The sequence below is a fragment of the Thamnophis elegans genome, chromosome 4 (assembly GCF_009769535.1).
Source record: "Thamnophis elegans isolate rThaEle1 chromosome 4, rThaEle1.pri, whole genome shotgun sequence".
NCBI classification, from domain to species: domain Eukaryota; kingdom Metazoa; phylum Chordata; class Lepidosauria; order Squamata; family Colubridae; genus Thamnophis; species Thamnophis elegans.
The window spans coordinates 35,278,081-35,293,880 of record NC_045544.1 but is presented as its reverse complement, the minus strand read 5'-3'; the positions used below and the strand labels follow the sequence as shown (position 1 = coordinate 35,293,880).

At 42.7% G+C, this 15,800-nt stretch overlaps 1 protein-coding gene and 1 long non-coding RNA gene across 2 annotated transcripts in view; both read left to right on the top strand.

Annotated features, from left to right (window-relative positions):
• The first annotated feature begins 1,109 nt into the window (after positions 1-1,109).
• Positions 1,110-15,342, top strand: LOC116506944. Its single transcript, XR_004255110.1, has 4 exons — positions 1,110-2,183; positions 11,213-11,361; positions 12,374-12,530; positions 15,255-15,342. It is a non-coding gene; the product is annotated as an uncharacterized LOC116506944 (long non-coding RNA).
• LOC116507276 (cytosolic sulfotransferase 15-like) overlaps positions 15,337-15,800 on the top strand; it is a 36,878-nt gene continuing 36,414 nt past the window's right edge. Inside the window, exon 1 of the mRNA XM_032215308.1 lies at positions 15,337-15,483. Within this exon, the coding sequence (XP_032071199.1) occupies positions 15,345-15,483 (139 nt within the window). The 5' untranslated portion in view covers positions 15,337-15,344. The remainder of the gene's footprint in view (positions 15,484-15,800) is intronic.

Genomic DNA, 15,800 nt, shown 5'->3' with positions numbered 1-15,800 from the left:
TAATCTAGCAAGATATATGTAAGACTCAAGGAATCAAGAATGACACATAGAGTTGCATCTGAGTAGTTTTTTGTGTTCACCTATTAAAGGAAATCTTTTGAAAATAGTTTTTTTTCTCTCAAAGTACAATGTATAAATTGTATTATAAAAACCCAACTTTTCATTTTACTCATGTAAATCAATCACAAGGCAGAAGGAGTAAGATTCCACTTGTTTATTTTCTTCTTCTTGAACCATATTTGCAGAAACAGTCATGGTAAAGCCACTAAAGAAACAACAGTTATCTTAAAAGTCTGTGGCTACCTTCATTGGTTAAGAGCCATAGTGGGCGCCAAGATCCATCATGTTCACATACCAATATTACAAGATTGACTCCATATTTTCCACAACACACATTATAGACTGAAAAATTTAATGATTTATTCAGTGAAGAGAAGCTAGAATTGAGGAGCTGATAGCCAAAGCAGAACCTTCTCCATCTCCCAGGAATATGTAGCAGCTATAACAATTCCACCTTGTATGTTTTTCTTATGATAAGACTGAAACCCTTACATGTAACATTTTAAGTTACAATTTTAACAGCTGTATAAAAACAATCCACATTCTCCAGGTTGTCTTTTCTTGGGGATCATTGCTGACTACCAGCTCTTAATGGTTGAAACCAAGAGCTTATGAAGTGAGACACCTTGACAGTAGGCCTATGCACTAGTTGCTAGCATTAAAATGGAAAAATTGGTCTAATTTCTCTTTTATTGCAGATACTCTTAGGTTGGTAGGGGGAAAGCAATATGCAGAATCATTAGATTTTAAAGGGCTTAATTTCACAGGGCTTAATGTAGATCAGAAAGTTTGGCGCTTCGAATCCCTGGTGCTATGCAACGGAGTGAGCTCCCCTTATTTGACCCAGCTTCTGCCAACCTAGCAATTCAAAAGCATGTAAAAATGTAAGTAGAAAAATAGGAACCACCTTTGGTGGGAAGGTAACAGTGTTCCGTGTACCTTCGGCATTTAATCATGCCGGCTACATGACTATTGAGATGTCTTCGGACAGCGCTGGCTCTTCGGCTTTGAAATGGAGATGAGCACTGCCCCTAGAGTTGGGAACGACTAGCACATATGTGTGAGGGAACCTTTACCTTTACCTTAATTTCGCAGAAGATTTGGTGAAACCTGAGCACCTTGTGGCAGTAGAAAAATTTGAACTCAGGACAGTGATATGTTCAGTCACTTATCCAAAATCTGGTAAGAATTCTGTAATATGATATGAGCAATGTATATTTAAATTTCATACTGTAATTAAACTTTCTCTTTGAGAAGTTTCTTTCTGTCCCTCCATATGTTTTAAATAATATATATTGTTGGAAATCATTCTGCAATTAATAGACATTAATGCTGAAAGGGTATATAATTCGGTAAATTAAAAAAAGAGTATCTAAATAATTCTCCATGTTGGCATCCTTTACTGAGCAAGAGAATTCTGCATAATAGAGTCTTGCTTTCAGGATGTTTTGAAATTATAACCAGGTAAATATCCCTATTCTTGAGTTGGAAAACCTATCCAGAAACAAAAGATTTAACTTCCTTCCTCTGCTTTGACCCAAGAGAAAGAAGGAACTTTTTCTATACTACAAACTTGGTGCTCTTTACTATTCATCCCATAATTTTCTCCATCTCACATTTTTAAGCCAGAAAGAAACCACTGATCTCTTGCTTTCAAGGACATTTTAGAGAGAGGAGTTTCAAGGATAGTTTTTTCTGAAAAACAATACTTTTTCTCTAGTTTTATTTTTTTTTTGAAAGAAGAGGTAGGAAGAAATGCTGATTTCCATCCAAGCAGGAGTTGGACCTTTGTCAGATATTCTCTTTGCAAAAAAAAGTCACATTTTTATCTTGTGAATAGATAAGTTGGACTAGGTTAATTTAGTTTGTAATTCTGTATCTGTAATTGTGGCCTTTGTCAGTTCTCCTCCTTTCACAAATAAATGCCTCTGTTTTGGACTCTGAAACTTTGTTATCTTTGAAACAGGCATTTTTATTAAAACCTTGCTTACAGAACAGACCTCATTGACTGAATGACTCTCTCTCCTACTTCATTCTTTTTTAAAGGTTTTGGAGAATTCTCTATGCTGTGGCTTTGAATGTTCTGTTCCTGTGATGAAGAGAATCTGAGAATTCACTTGGAAGTAAGTTTGATGGCACAGAGTGTGCCTAGAATTATAATAAGTTTATTCTGTTCATAGGTCTTATATGAATTATTCCACCCTCAGTCTTAATCTATTTCTGCATTTGAAATGAGACCAAATGCAAGTTACTGGTATTTTTTTCTCATATTGATATATCTTTGGTACTGTATTATGAATCCTAGGTAATTCCCAGAAGTTTAAAACAAGTTCAGTTTTTTTATAGGAACTGTCTGGATCCAGAATATTTTATGCTTGATTTTCTAAGAAGGCAATTGGAATGGAACAGAAAATATATCTCTACCAACTCCATTACTAGAACATAACTTATGTAATGGGGATATTGTCCAGATCCCACCTTCTGACATTATGTTACATCTGCCATTTTACCTAGTTGAGATAATAATTCATAGATAATAATAGACTCAGGGATGAAATCCTACTGGTTTGGACCAGTTTGGGAAAACCAGTAGTGGACATTTAGCCTGGGGCACCGAACCGTTAGGGGCCGCTGGCTAGCCACGCCCCTGAACTGGTCCCCCAGTTGCCTCTCACTCGCCCCGCTCTGCCCAGTCTCTGCTTTCTACCAACCCAGCCTGCTCCCCTACTCCCCGGCAGCCCACAGCCCTGCCATGTTTGCCAGCCTTCCACACGGCCTTCCTGGTATCCCCGTGGCCAGCTTGTGAAGGCAGGCAAGCAGAGGCAATGTGGAAGGCAGGCAAGCATGTCAGGGCCGGCTGGCCGTGGGAAAGGGAGCTAGCAGCTTACTCCCTTCCTTGCAGCCCTGCCATGATTGCCTGCCTTCCACGCGGCCCTCAAGCACAGTCGTCACGCGCCGCCCCTCTCAGCTTCAGAGCAGCTAATGCATCTCCACCGCCCACCATCAGCCTTACCACTGCGCTGGGTCCTGCTGCTCTTTGACCCCTCTCCTCCGGCTCCCTGCTGACCCTTTCGTGCAATCTGGTCTCCACCCTGAGAAGGCATAAGCCTCTCTGCAGAGCTGTGTAGCTGAAGCGCCCCTTCATTTTCTCCGCATTGCCTAGGACTGGCTGCTTTTTGCGATTCCGTGCCCTTCACAGGCAGCTCAACTCCAGCCGTGGTGCCCTTCGTGTTGGCTCAGGAAGGAGGGGAATGGGGAGCCGCAGCAGCTTCCATTGCAGGATGCAGGGAGGAGAGTTCCAGCTCTCCTGTGCTACACAGGAGAGCTGAAGCTCTCCTTCCTGCATCTGACAATGGCAGCTGCTGCAGCTCCCCATTCTCCTCCTTCCTGAGCCAACACAAAAGGGACCACAGCACTGAGGAGTCTCTTGCACAATGGGGCTCTCCCGTGCTGCACAGCCAGCGACGGCAGTGGGAGGAGGAGTCGCCATCCTTGATCATGAGTCATCATGATCCTGGCCCAGGAAGGTATTTTGCTGGTGCGTGCACACACGTGTGAAAGGGATGAGAGGAAAAAAGAGAGAGAAAAACAAATGAAAGAGCTGGAGGGAGAGAATGAGAGAGAGGGCAAAGAGGGGGAAACAAATCAGAGAGAAGGGGAGAGAAAGGAAGAGAAAGAAAAGAAGGAAGAAAAAGAAAGAGAAAGGATGGAAAGAAGAGAGAGAGAAAAAGAGAGAGACAAAGAAAGAGAAAGAGAGAGAAAGAAAGAAAAAGAGAAAGAAGGAAAGAGAAAGAGAAAGAAAGAGGAAAGGGTAGAGAGAGAGACAAGAAAGAAAGAAAGAACTTACGACCACAATTGAGCCCAAAATTTTTAGTTGCTAAGCAAGAGCGTTTTTAAGTGAGTTTCACCACATTTTACAAGTTGGCTACGCCCACCCAGTCACATGACCACAAAGCCACCCCCACAAAGCCATGCCCACAGAACTGGTAGGAAAAATTTTTGGATTTTACCACTGCCTAGACTCCTTCACAGCAATTCCACACACACACACACTGGTATAGCTTTCTGGATGATACTTCGATCAAGATCAAAGCACAGGAATTTGAAACATTCACCAAACATATCAACCCTGTGGACAGACACATCAAATTCACACATGAAGTTGTTAAGGAAAATAGTCTATCCTTCCTGGACTGTGTAGTACACATTAAGGAAGCCTTAACATTGACGTTTACAGAAAACCCACTCACACAGATCAATATTTACATTTTGATTCCCACCACTCACTGAAGCACAAAATGGGAGTCATCAGAACCTTACATCACTGACCTGAAGGCCTGCCTACCAGCAAAAATGGGAAAGAAAAAGAACGCAAACACACATCAAGGAAGCTCTCAGAATGTGTGATTATCCCAAGTGGGCCTTCATCAAATCTCAAAAAAGACCCTACAGGAGCTCTTCTGTCCAGACAATGACAAGAACAATAAATGAAGCAACGTCGTCATTCCATATGTTGTAGGAATATCGGAAAAGCTCAGGAGGATCTTCAGCCAACATAATATACGTGCACACTTCAAACCCAAGATACACTAAGGCAGAAGCTTGTCCACCCCAAACCCCCAGACAGAAACTGAGCAACATGGTACAATGCAGTGAGCCATGTGCAGATCTGTACATTGGGAAAATGAAACAACCACTTTATAAACACATGGCACAACAGAGGAGAACGAACATATCAGGACTAGATTCAGCAGTCCATCTGCATTTAAAAGACACAGGCCACTCTTTTGAAGACAACAAAGTCCATATTTTGGACAGAGAGGATTGCTGGTTTGAAAGAGGGGTTAAAGAGGCCATCTGTGTCAAAATTGAACAGGTCTCTCTCAACAGAGGGGGAGGGATATGACATCATATATCTCCAATCTACCATACAGTCCTTTCAACAGTTCCAAGAAGGCTCCACACCCATTGCACCACTGAGGTGACCCTGATGACACAAATAAATCTCCAGGTAATCTTAACATCTTAAAGAATGCAATGACCATCTGTCTGCAAGGAGTATAAATCCTTCCATTCCCCACCATGCAGTCAGAACTGAAGAAGCTTCTTGGATGAGAAGTGAAATGTCTTCAAAGAAAAAAAAAGTCCAATTGCCTCTTGAAAAAGCACCATTGGGACAACCATGACCTGGATGACTGAGAATCTCCATAGACATTTAGGAGGTAATAAATAGATGAGTAACTAGATATTAAATAGATTGAGTAATTAGGTAATTGAGTAGATTACTAGGTAATAACTAGGTAAGAAATAGTTGAGTAACTAAATAATTGATTAGTTGGCTAAAGAAGATGAGAGCCAAAAAGTGGAAAGTTGACCTATCTTGTTACTTTTCTCTAACTATAATAGTGAGTTGACTGATAAACTCAAGGATATTTAGATGTGTGAAGGATAAATTCAAGGGTATTTATATGTTTGCTGCTTGAGTGAACTGGAAGCTCATTCAGACTCAAGTCTTGTACATATCTGGTCATGTGCATTGAATTATTCAACGAGAGAGATTTAGCTACTTGTGTACATGGGCATTTTTCTCAACAATATTCCTAGTTTTATTTTTCCTGTATTACTTATTTACTACTGTATGTATTATAAATGAATTTAGTTATTCTGTTCAGTCTAAATAGAGATCTGATTGAATGAACTGGAGGAAACCAACCAGGACAGACTCACCTTCTCTCTTCCCCGCTATAATTTAATTAAATAGTTTTATGCTAGAAAGAAGATAGGGGATTTGAAGTAAATTGCGTTGGGACGTGTTAATATTTTGCTGACTCTGGTAAATAGAAGATGGCAAGGAAGTTTAAGCTTATTGTCTCGTAGTACAGCCAAAATTAGGAATGGAAACGGGCTCTTGCAAACTGATATTTTATTGTTAATAAACAACATCCTTTTGGACTGTGAGCTTCTGGATGATCTTAACTGAACTCTTATTCATTCATAGGCTGTGCTGAATAGAGACCCCATTGAATGAACTGAACGTTACTAACTAAGCTTGTCTCACCTTCCTCATTCCCCGATTCTTCATAAGGGGAGGAGAATCTGACACAGCAATTCAAAGACCAGCCTGTTGAATCTATAATAGCTATCATTGCATGCAAAGGGCAAATAAGAGAAAACATTTATTAGTTTCTGCACATAATATAGCTGGCAAGATACAGAACAAGCAACTCTGAAAACATTTTTTTCGGCGAACTCCAATATGTAAGGGAAAAATTCATTGTACCTACTTTATCTTCATCTTGCTCCTGTTCACAAAAATCTTTGCTTAAAAAAATTCTGAACAAGGAAGTTGTTATATGACATCTATCAAAGGAGGTATTTTTTGCAGATCTCAGCTACATTATAGTAATGGTTTTCAAAGATGGTGGGGGGAGACACTTCATCTAGATTGGACCCTAGACAAAGAGGATGTGGGCTCTTAGCAACAAATATTCATGCAAAGCCTTCTTTAATCTGATTTATTGAAAAGGGAAAACGGATTTGTTACAGAAATCTTAATAACTATGTTTTCACTTTAACAATCTCTTTCTCTGTCTGCTAGAGTGGGACTTAATTCCCTTGCTAAGAACTCTTTGAAGAACAAAACAAGTGATTAAACCCTTTTCTGATAATGGAACACTTTGTTGGTGGTTTGAGCTAGTATTGCTTTGCAAATAATTATTCACTTTCTCATGCTCTGAGAACTTTATAATAGATAGCATTACCTCATAATCAAACTTTTCCTCCTGTGGTGTTTAGTCAATGTATTCTTCCAGTCTCCAACTGTATCTGGTAAACAGTGGTCAAAAGAATACCAACAATTTCTGTACAGGTAATCCTTGACTAATGACCTCAATAGAGCCCAAAGTTTTTGTTCCTAAGCGAGACATTTGTTAAGTCAATTTTGCTCCATTTTATGACCTGCAGTGAGTTAGTAACATGGTTGTTAAGTGAATCTGGCTTCCCCATTGATTTTGCTTGTCAGAAGGTCACCACAAGTGATCACATGATCCCGGGACATTGCAACCATTATAAATTGAATCAGTTGCCAAGCATCTGAATTTTGATCATCTGACTATGCGGATGCTGCAACAATTATAAGTGTAAAAAACAGTCATGATTCACTTTTTCAGTGCATTGTAACTTTGAACAGTCACTAAACGAACTATTGTAAGTCAAGGATTACCTGTATTTTAACTTAGCTAGCAACCATAGTACCAGGAGTCTATGCTTTTTTTAATGGTGGTTTATCATCAGGTTACAGCAGAAGGGACAGCATCAGATTCAGAATTATGCCAGAAGTGAATGGGCATAGTTTCCCTTGGTCACCAGCCAATAAGATGCCTTCTCACAGGATGTACCCTGCAAATCATGCACACAATGGCAAGCAAGTCGAGTCTTCACTTTAACTCCATGTGTAAATAGCATGTTCTCTGATGGTGGGTTGGCTGAGGAATTCTGGGAATTGAAGTTTTCACCTCCAGATGAGGCCAGAGATTTGAGTAATGTACTGAGTGAAGCTCATTACCAAAATGGGCAGGGCCATCATGACAATTATATTTGATCAGGTCATATAACTACTCAAATATTAGATTTCCTAGTGTGGGAGATTGGAAAGCAAAGAAAAAGCAAAATTAACAGAGTAAAACATCTGAAAAATATGATGTTTATGTTATACAGGTGGTCCTCAATTTACAAGAGTTCATTTAGTGACCGTTCAAAGTTATAACGGCACTGAAAATGTGACTTATGACCATTTTCACACTTATGACCATTGTGGCCTCCCATGGTCATATGATCAAAATTCAGATGCTTGGTAACTGACTCATATTTACGATGGTTGCAGTGTGCCAAAGTCATGTGATCACCTTTTGTAACCTTCTGACAGCAAACCTTAACAGGGAATCCAGATTCATTTAACAACCATGTTATTCACTTAACAACTGCAGTGATTCACTTAACAACTGTGGTTTAAAATGGGATAAAACTCACTTAACAAATGTCTTACTTAGTAACAGAAATTTTGAGCTCAATTGTAGTCAATTGAGGACTACTTGTAGTTGCTTTGAATGCAGAGAATGGGTTTAGCCCAGCTACCAAGGAATGCCAACTCTTTATATTTGAAGTAAAAAAATAGATTCCTTAAGGGATGTATGTGACATGATAGCAGTGTTCCAATATTTGAGTGGCTGCCACAAAGAAGAGGAAGTTAACCTATTCTCCAAAGCACCTGAAGGCAGGACAAGGCGTAAAAGATGGAAAGTTAGCCAAGAGAAAACCAACCTAGAACTCCAAAGAAATGTCTTGACAGTTAGAACAATTAATCAGTGGAACTGGTTTCCTTTAGAGATGGTGTGTACTCCATCACTGGACGTTTTTAAGAAGAGATTGGACAACCACTTGTCTGAAATGGTATACGATCTCCTGCTTCAGCAGGGGGGTGGCCTGGAAGACCAAGGTCCCTTCCAACTCTGTTTTCTGTTATTTCTGATAGAACAGAGTCATGGTTGTATTCTACATCAGAAAAAAACTTCAGATGATTTGTGACTGCTGCAACTACCGGTACCATAGGAATATAAAAATGGTGCTTTGAGCTAATCATTGTCTAGAGTGTCTAGCTTAATTGTCTAGCTTAAGCCCTTTGGAATCTGAGGCTGCTGTATTATTTTCAAGCACACAGAGAAGTTTGAACTGCTGTAAATGACAAGCCCCGCACTCAGCATGCATGCAAAATCACTTTAAATAGACCCGGATAAGACTTCTTATATGTCTGGATCTACCCTGGGCATGCTTGTCATAAACATGAACCACAGCTTCGCATAATCAGGCTCACAGTGCTTGCTCGAACATTAGCAGTTCCTGCTTGTGCTTGGAAGGGGTGGAGTAAAATTTTATAAGAAGGGGAGAACAAAGGAGCAAAAAAAAATATTCCGGCTGTTGTTTGTGTGGAGAGCTGAAGGGAGAAACTGCCCAAACATATGTAGCAAACTGGGTCATAAGAGGAGTCAGACAAGCAGTAAAAAGCTTTCTAAAGTTTGTTGTTGTTCAGCTCCCCCGCCTTCCATTAAGCTAAATCCCTGGAAGATTCATTTCTTCTACTCTTCAGCCTGCCAGTCACTTATCAAGGTAAGTCACTTACAGATTTTGTCAACCTCATTCTAGGTGCACATGGTAAATGTAGCAAATTAAGTTGTTCAAGGAGGCAGAGATTGGAGGGCAGAGGCGGAGAGTTTAGCTTCATTCCACCAAAGTACGGGGGCGGGGGTGGAAGGGGAAGAGAAAGAACAAGTTTGTCCCTTCCCACATTTTTTTTTTCTTTGCTTTCTTCACTGAAAAAAGTAGGTTTGTGCAGGAGTGTGAGATTAAAACAAGGGGAAAGTTTTGGAAAGCTTGTCTGGCAGCTGCCACCTTTGTATGTAGGGAGTTCAGTTCCCTGAAACATAAGAAGGGGAGGCCTGCAGTCTCCTTACTGCCAGCTAGCCCACAAGCAAGGGTTCAAAACGGGTGAAATTCAGCAGGTTCTGACAGGTTATGAACAGGGGTGGGTTCCGGCTTCTACTGCTGGCTCGCTCAGGGTCACGCTTCGTGCACTATGCACACATTTTCCAGTAGTGAAAAAAATTGCTTCTTCGCATGCGCAGAAGCAAAAAACAAGATGGCAGCGCCTACAGTGCCACCAATAGAACCAGTTTGGGGCTGTGTCTGGCTGAGTTACTACCTACTCGTCCGAACTGGTAGGAACTCACCTCTGTTTCTGGAAAACTGGTAGCAGAAATTTTGAGTAGTTCGGAGAACCGGTAAATACTCCCTAATGGTCAGGATCCAAAAAATGCCTCTCCTGCCAGATCTAGTAGGACAGGGAGATATGACTAGGGAGAAGTGGTTCTGCAAATAACTTAGTCCCCACGCCATTAATGGTTTTAAAGGTAACTATCAGTACCTTGAATTGAAACAAAAAGCACACTGGCAAACAGTGCAGCCTATGGAGCAGAGATGTCACATATATGCCAAGTGACAAGCATCCATAAACTATACATGTCTATGGAGGTTCTCAGTCACCCAGGTCATGGTTGTCCCAAAGATGCTTTTTCAAAAGGCAACCAGACATTCTTTGTTTTTCCTTGAAGACGTTTCACTTCTTATCCAAGCAGCTCTTCAGAAACTGAAGTAGCTTCTTGGATAAGAAGCTAAATGTCTTCAAGGCAAAATAAAGTCCAGTTGTCTTTTGGAAAAGCACCTTTGAGACAGCTATAAACCAAAACTTTAACTGTTGAGGATCCTGCAGCTAAAACATATACAAATTTTGTTAAGATTTAGCAGCAATTCTGAAGGGATAAAATGTACAGTAAGACTATGGGCTCTAAGTAATCTGAAGTAAAAAAGCAGATAAAGTTGAAATCAACTTCCCTGCCTAAGAAGGAAATTGTTCCAGGCCAAAATTAACAGATTAACCTAAGGGACTTTGTAGGTAATCTACTCCAATCCCTGGTCAAGTAGGAGACTCTACATCAGCGAAGGTGAACCTTTTTTGGGTTGCGTGCCATAAGCGGGGGGAGTGCATGGGGCCATGCGCAGGTGTGCCGCACACCCCAGCATGCATGCACTCATGATAGGTGCAAACTCCCCCCCCCCCATTTTTTGCATGCTTTTTTGCCTTCTCCAGGCTCCAGAGGCTTTATAGGAGCCTGGGGAGGCTGAAAACAGCCTCTCCCCCCCACGGAAGCCGTCCAGAGCACAAAAAACAGCCTACGGGCAAACTGGAAATTCGGAAACGGACTTCCAGTTTGCTCGTAGGGCCAGTTTACGCCCTCCAGAGCCTTCTGTCCTTGTTCAGTTTCCATCCATTATTCCTTGTCTGGCCTTCAGGTGATTTGGAAAATAGATTGACCCCTTCCTCTCTATGGAAGTCCCTGAAATATTGGAACACTGCTATCATGTCTCCCCTGGTCCTTCTCTTCACTAGACTAACCACATCCAGTTCCTGCAACCATTCATTGTATGTTTTAGCCTCCGTTGTATGTTTTGCACTCAGACTCCAAGATCCCTCTCACAGTTATTGCTGTTAAGCCTGATTTTACCCAGTCTATATGTGTACTTTTGGTTTTTCTTGCCTAAGTGTTACAACAGATGCTGCAACAGAGAAGGCTCTTTTCCCCATTCTTACATAATTCTTCTCCCAGCCTTGTGTCATAGACCAGTCTCCAAGCAAACTTTGTTCCATTTTGTCATGATGAACGGAAACAAAAAAAGAGTTTTTCAGAAAAGGTATATCCTCAAATAATAGTTGTCTAAAAATTTTAAGGTTTTAAATGTTATTTTACAACCTTAAGTCTCTTTACAAGGATCTTTTGGTTGAGTTTTGTTGCCATGTTTTGATATTTTTTTTGTAATTTTTGAGTCATCATTAAGGGCAGACCCATGCAAAGAACATTGCTGTATTTCTAATGAGAGGTTGTTACAACACAGCTCCCAGATAAGGCCCAATTAGTCATCCAGGGATCACATGAGGCCTGAGTGCCAGAGATGAATCCATACCAGTGATGGCTAACCTTTTTGTTGTTGTGTGCTGAAAGTGTGTGCGCATGCACCCATAATGCAATGCATGCATGACCCTACCACCCCTGTGCATGTGTGTGCAACCTTCCATGTGTGCCCTGCCCTACGCATGCATGTGTGACCCCACATGCTCCCCCACCCCCTTGCCCATTTTTGGCTTCCAGGTTGGTGCAGGACCTGGAAGCCAAAACGTGCCCCCCTGTGCCCCGTTTTGGGCCTGGATGGCTTGCACCAACCTAGAAGCCAAAACAGGGCACAGAGGCTCTACACAAGGGCCCAAAATACAATGTGAGCGTCCCCCCTGTGCATGTGCCCCATCCCCCACACATGCACGCCCCCGTCCCCCGCATGCACCCCACCCTCTGCACATGCATGGCAGAGACCTGAAGACATGCTGACTGGCAGGAGGCGCACGTGCATGTGCGGTGGAGCTGGGTTGGGTTGACAGCTGGCGTGCCCACAGAGAGGGCTTTGCATGCCACCTGTGGCACGCATGCCATAGGTTCGCCATCACGGATTTATGCCATGGGGTGGGGGTAGGGAATGCACTTATATCAGAACCCAAGATCTACTCAGTTACTTGACTAGTTACTTAATCTATAATTCCTTGATCTTGAGAGGATCCATGAAGCTGATCTACTGCAACTTTTTCAAGTATCTTTCTCAAGAAGTATGTGTCTGTGCAGTAGGATTGTATTTCATCAAGTCTCTTCTCATGCAGGAGTTTTTGCTCTTCCAATGGGTAATGCTGTAAAATGATTTGGAAGAGTCAAATCAAACAACTCTTGGATGCTATTGATAAAACCTCTGAGACTGAAAACACACACAATAGTGAAGACTTCCTCAATTAACTCCATTGATATACCCATGAAGCCATGGTATGGAAATAATGTGTCAATCACCTTTTGAATTCTTAAATTGTCTATCACAATCAGAATGTTTGGGCAACCATTTTATCTGAACTGATGAAATGTGCAGTGAGATACAAATATTTCCCAACATCTAGTTGAATAAGTGAGCAATTGAGTAACTGCATAAAGTTAGGATTTACAACATTCCTGAAGCTTGACAATTAACTGAATGTAGATAATTTGACTTTACCTGCAGAAAACAATTAGAGAACTTGGTGATATCCAAGCTGTCATCAGTATCTACAGAAATGAAAAGTATGTAGTTCAAAGATTTATGACACTACATTGCACCATGAAATTATTCCTTGTGTAATATATTTTCCGACTCAGTTACACAATACATACTACACCCATCCAAATCCCACAGCTTTCATTTTCTGTGCATGCATAAATGTCTGTATAAAACTGAATCTTCCTTTGAAAAATGTGTAGAATATTGCCTTAATACATTGAGGATCTAACCCAGTGATGGCGAACCTTTTGTGGCTCACATTCCAAAAGTGGGGGGGAGTGCGGGCATGCCACACCCATAATGCTATGCACACGACCCCAGCATGCATGCACACAGGACCAGTGCTCCCCCCATTTTTGGCGTGCTTTTTTCATCTTCTCCAGGCTCCAGAGGCTTTATCGGAGCCTGGGGAGGGTGAAAACAGCTCCCCCCCGGGAGGCTTCAGGAGCTTCCCTGAAGCCTCCAGAGCACGAAAAACCTCCCCTAAGGGCAAACCAGAAGTTCAGGAACAGACTTCTGATTTGCTCATAGGGCCGGTTTTAGCCCTCCAGAGTCTTCAGGAGGCCTCCCTGAAGGCTCCAGAGGGCAAAAAACGACCCTATGAGCAAATCGGAAGACTCCTGAAGGCTCCATAGCCTTTAGCTCCAGAGGGCTAAAACCGGCCCTTCGAGCAAACTGGAAGTACATTCACGAACTTCTGATTTGCCCATATGGCCAGTTTTTCTTGCTCAGGAGGCTTCCCTGAAGGCTCCACAGCCTCCGGAGGGCTAAAAATGGCCTCAAAAGAAGGTCGAAGTCAGCTTTGCCAGCACGTGCATACGTGCTGGCCAGCTGACAGGGCAACGTCTTGCGTGCCCTGACAAATGGCTCCGCACGTGTGCCATAGGTTCGCCATCACGGGCCTAGCCTATTAATTTATCAAATCAGTAGAGGCGTTTGCAAGTGAGCCAATAATTTGCTTCAATGGGAGCTACTCCATGTTAATTACTCCGTGGCACGACAAATCCGCGTTCATCAAAATAGCGGTGATTAAACGGCGTCGCTAAAGCCGCGACGTCATCACCGCACGTCATTACTGCCGCGGCAACAGAAGGGCTCCATTGCTTGGGCCAGCCAGCCAGCCAGCCCGCCCCTCCCTCAAGGCCAAAGAAGTCAGCGGCATCTCCTTGGCTGAGGATGGCCTTGCAAGGAAGGTCAAAAAACGGGGCACGAGGAGGCCAGCCTCCACCTGCCATTTGTCAGCTGTCGGCGGGGACTTTGGAGTCTTCCAGCGGGGCCACCACCACATCTCACTTGCCCCCCCCCCGCAGCTGCAAGTCCTTTCCGCAGCTGGCTCTGGGCAGGCGGCCCGGCCCTTCTCTTGCAGGCACCGGCCTTCAGCCCTCCCCCGCTCTTTCCGAGGGCCTGAGCGGGTCTCGCCGACACCTCCTCCCTCCTGGCAGCGGCTGAACCCTGCGCGGAGGGAGGCGCTCTCAGCGGGGCGGCTCAGCTCCCTGCAGGCCGAACTCGCGGGGACGGCGCTGTCTGCTGGGGCGTGGCAGGCAGGTGCCGCGATCCCGCCCAGGTGGGCCGGCGGGCGCAACCGGGGACTGTCCGGGCAGAAGCGAGGAGCCGCCCAGAGGCCAAGTCCTTGCGGAGGCCGGGCGAGAGGTGGGGAAGAAGCCGGCCGGGAGGCGCTCGGCACTATGAGCCGTGGGAAGCGTGGGGCTGCTTCGGCTGGGGCGGTTGCGACCCAGCTCTGACCCAGCCTGATTCTGGCTCCCAGGTGAGCAATGCCCCTGGGGCTTTTGCGGGAGGGCTTTGTCCCGTGCCCGCTGCCGCTGTCAGCTGGAGGAGGAGGGCTACCTTTGGAGGTACAGAGGCAAAGAACGAAGCATGTAGAACGCCCTTCTGTCGCCACGCTGTTGTCGCGGCGGTAGGGTCGTTTTTTTCTTAGCGCTTTGGACGCCGCGGATTTGCCTCTGCACTTATGTCGGCATGGATAAGGACTTCGCGGTTTTGTGGTGGAACCAATTACTCTATTTGTGCCTTTGCTGAAATTAGTCATTCAGCACTGGCTTTGCAAAGAGGGATGACCACAAATGCTTATTATGTAATAAGTGTCAGTCTAGCTGGCATGACATACGGTAGGTTAAATATTGAAAATTCATTCAAACCCAATTTTAAATGCAATGGTAAAGTTTGACCACACAGAATAATAGTGCTCAATTTTTTAAATTATATTTACAGAGTGCCCATTTATACATAGAATGGAAACTATATATGATTAATCTAAAATTGTAGCCCAGCTATGAACAATAAGTTTTTCATTTCATACTTAGTAAGTCCATAATTCTTCATAGACTGCTTGAGGGAACGTAAGGACTCCAGACTTATTCCCCTCTTGACTCTGCCCCCAGGCTCTGCTTCTTCTACAAAAACTGATCTTAATAATATATTTTGTTTTTCTTTGTTTTCAGGAAACATGATTTTTTAAAAAAACAACATGATTGACCATAAACGTGGGAACAATTGTCAATTGCTCTATTATTATATCAACAGGTTAAATAATGGAACCAGAAAATAAGTTCCTGTATAAACACAAAGGATACTATTTTGTAAAAGGGGTATCACCTGAAAGTATAGATTCACTGGAAAGCTTTGAAATCAAAGATGATGATATATTTATAATCACTTATCCTAAATCTGGTAAGTTTAAAGATGTCTTCCAAGGAAGAGTTAATCTTGTATCAAGTTATAATATTATGATTGCTGCAACTTTGCTATGCACTAACCAAATTTTAACATTTGGCATTTTTTTAGAAGTTGTAGGAAATGTAGAAAATAAAGCTGCTAAATCTGCATTTTGACCATTTTTATTTTATTTTACTTTGCAGAACTAACTTTCTCTCATACGCCCATGAAATATTTTAGAAGACGCAACTGTTTTTGCGTTTCTCTGAAATGTTTGCTATCCTTTCTAATAGGAAAGTATGCTTTGCATAATTTCAGCATTGTCCAAATAA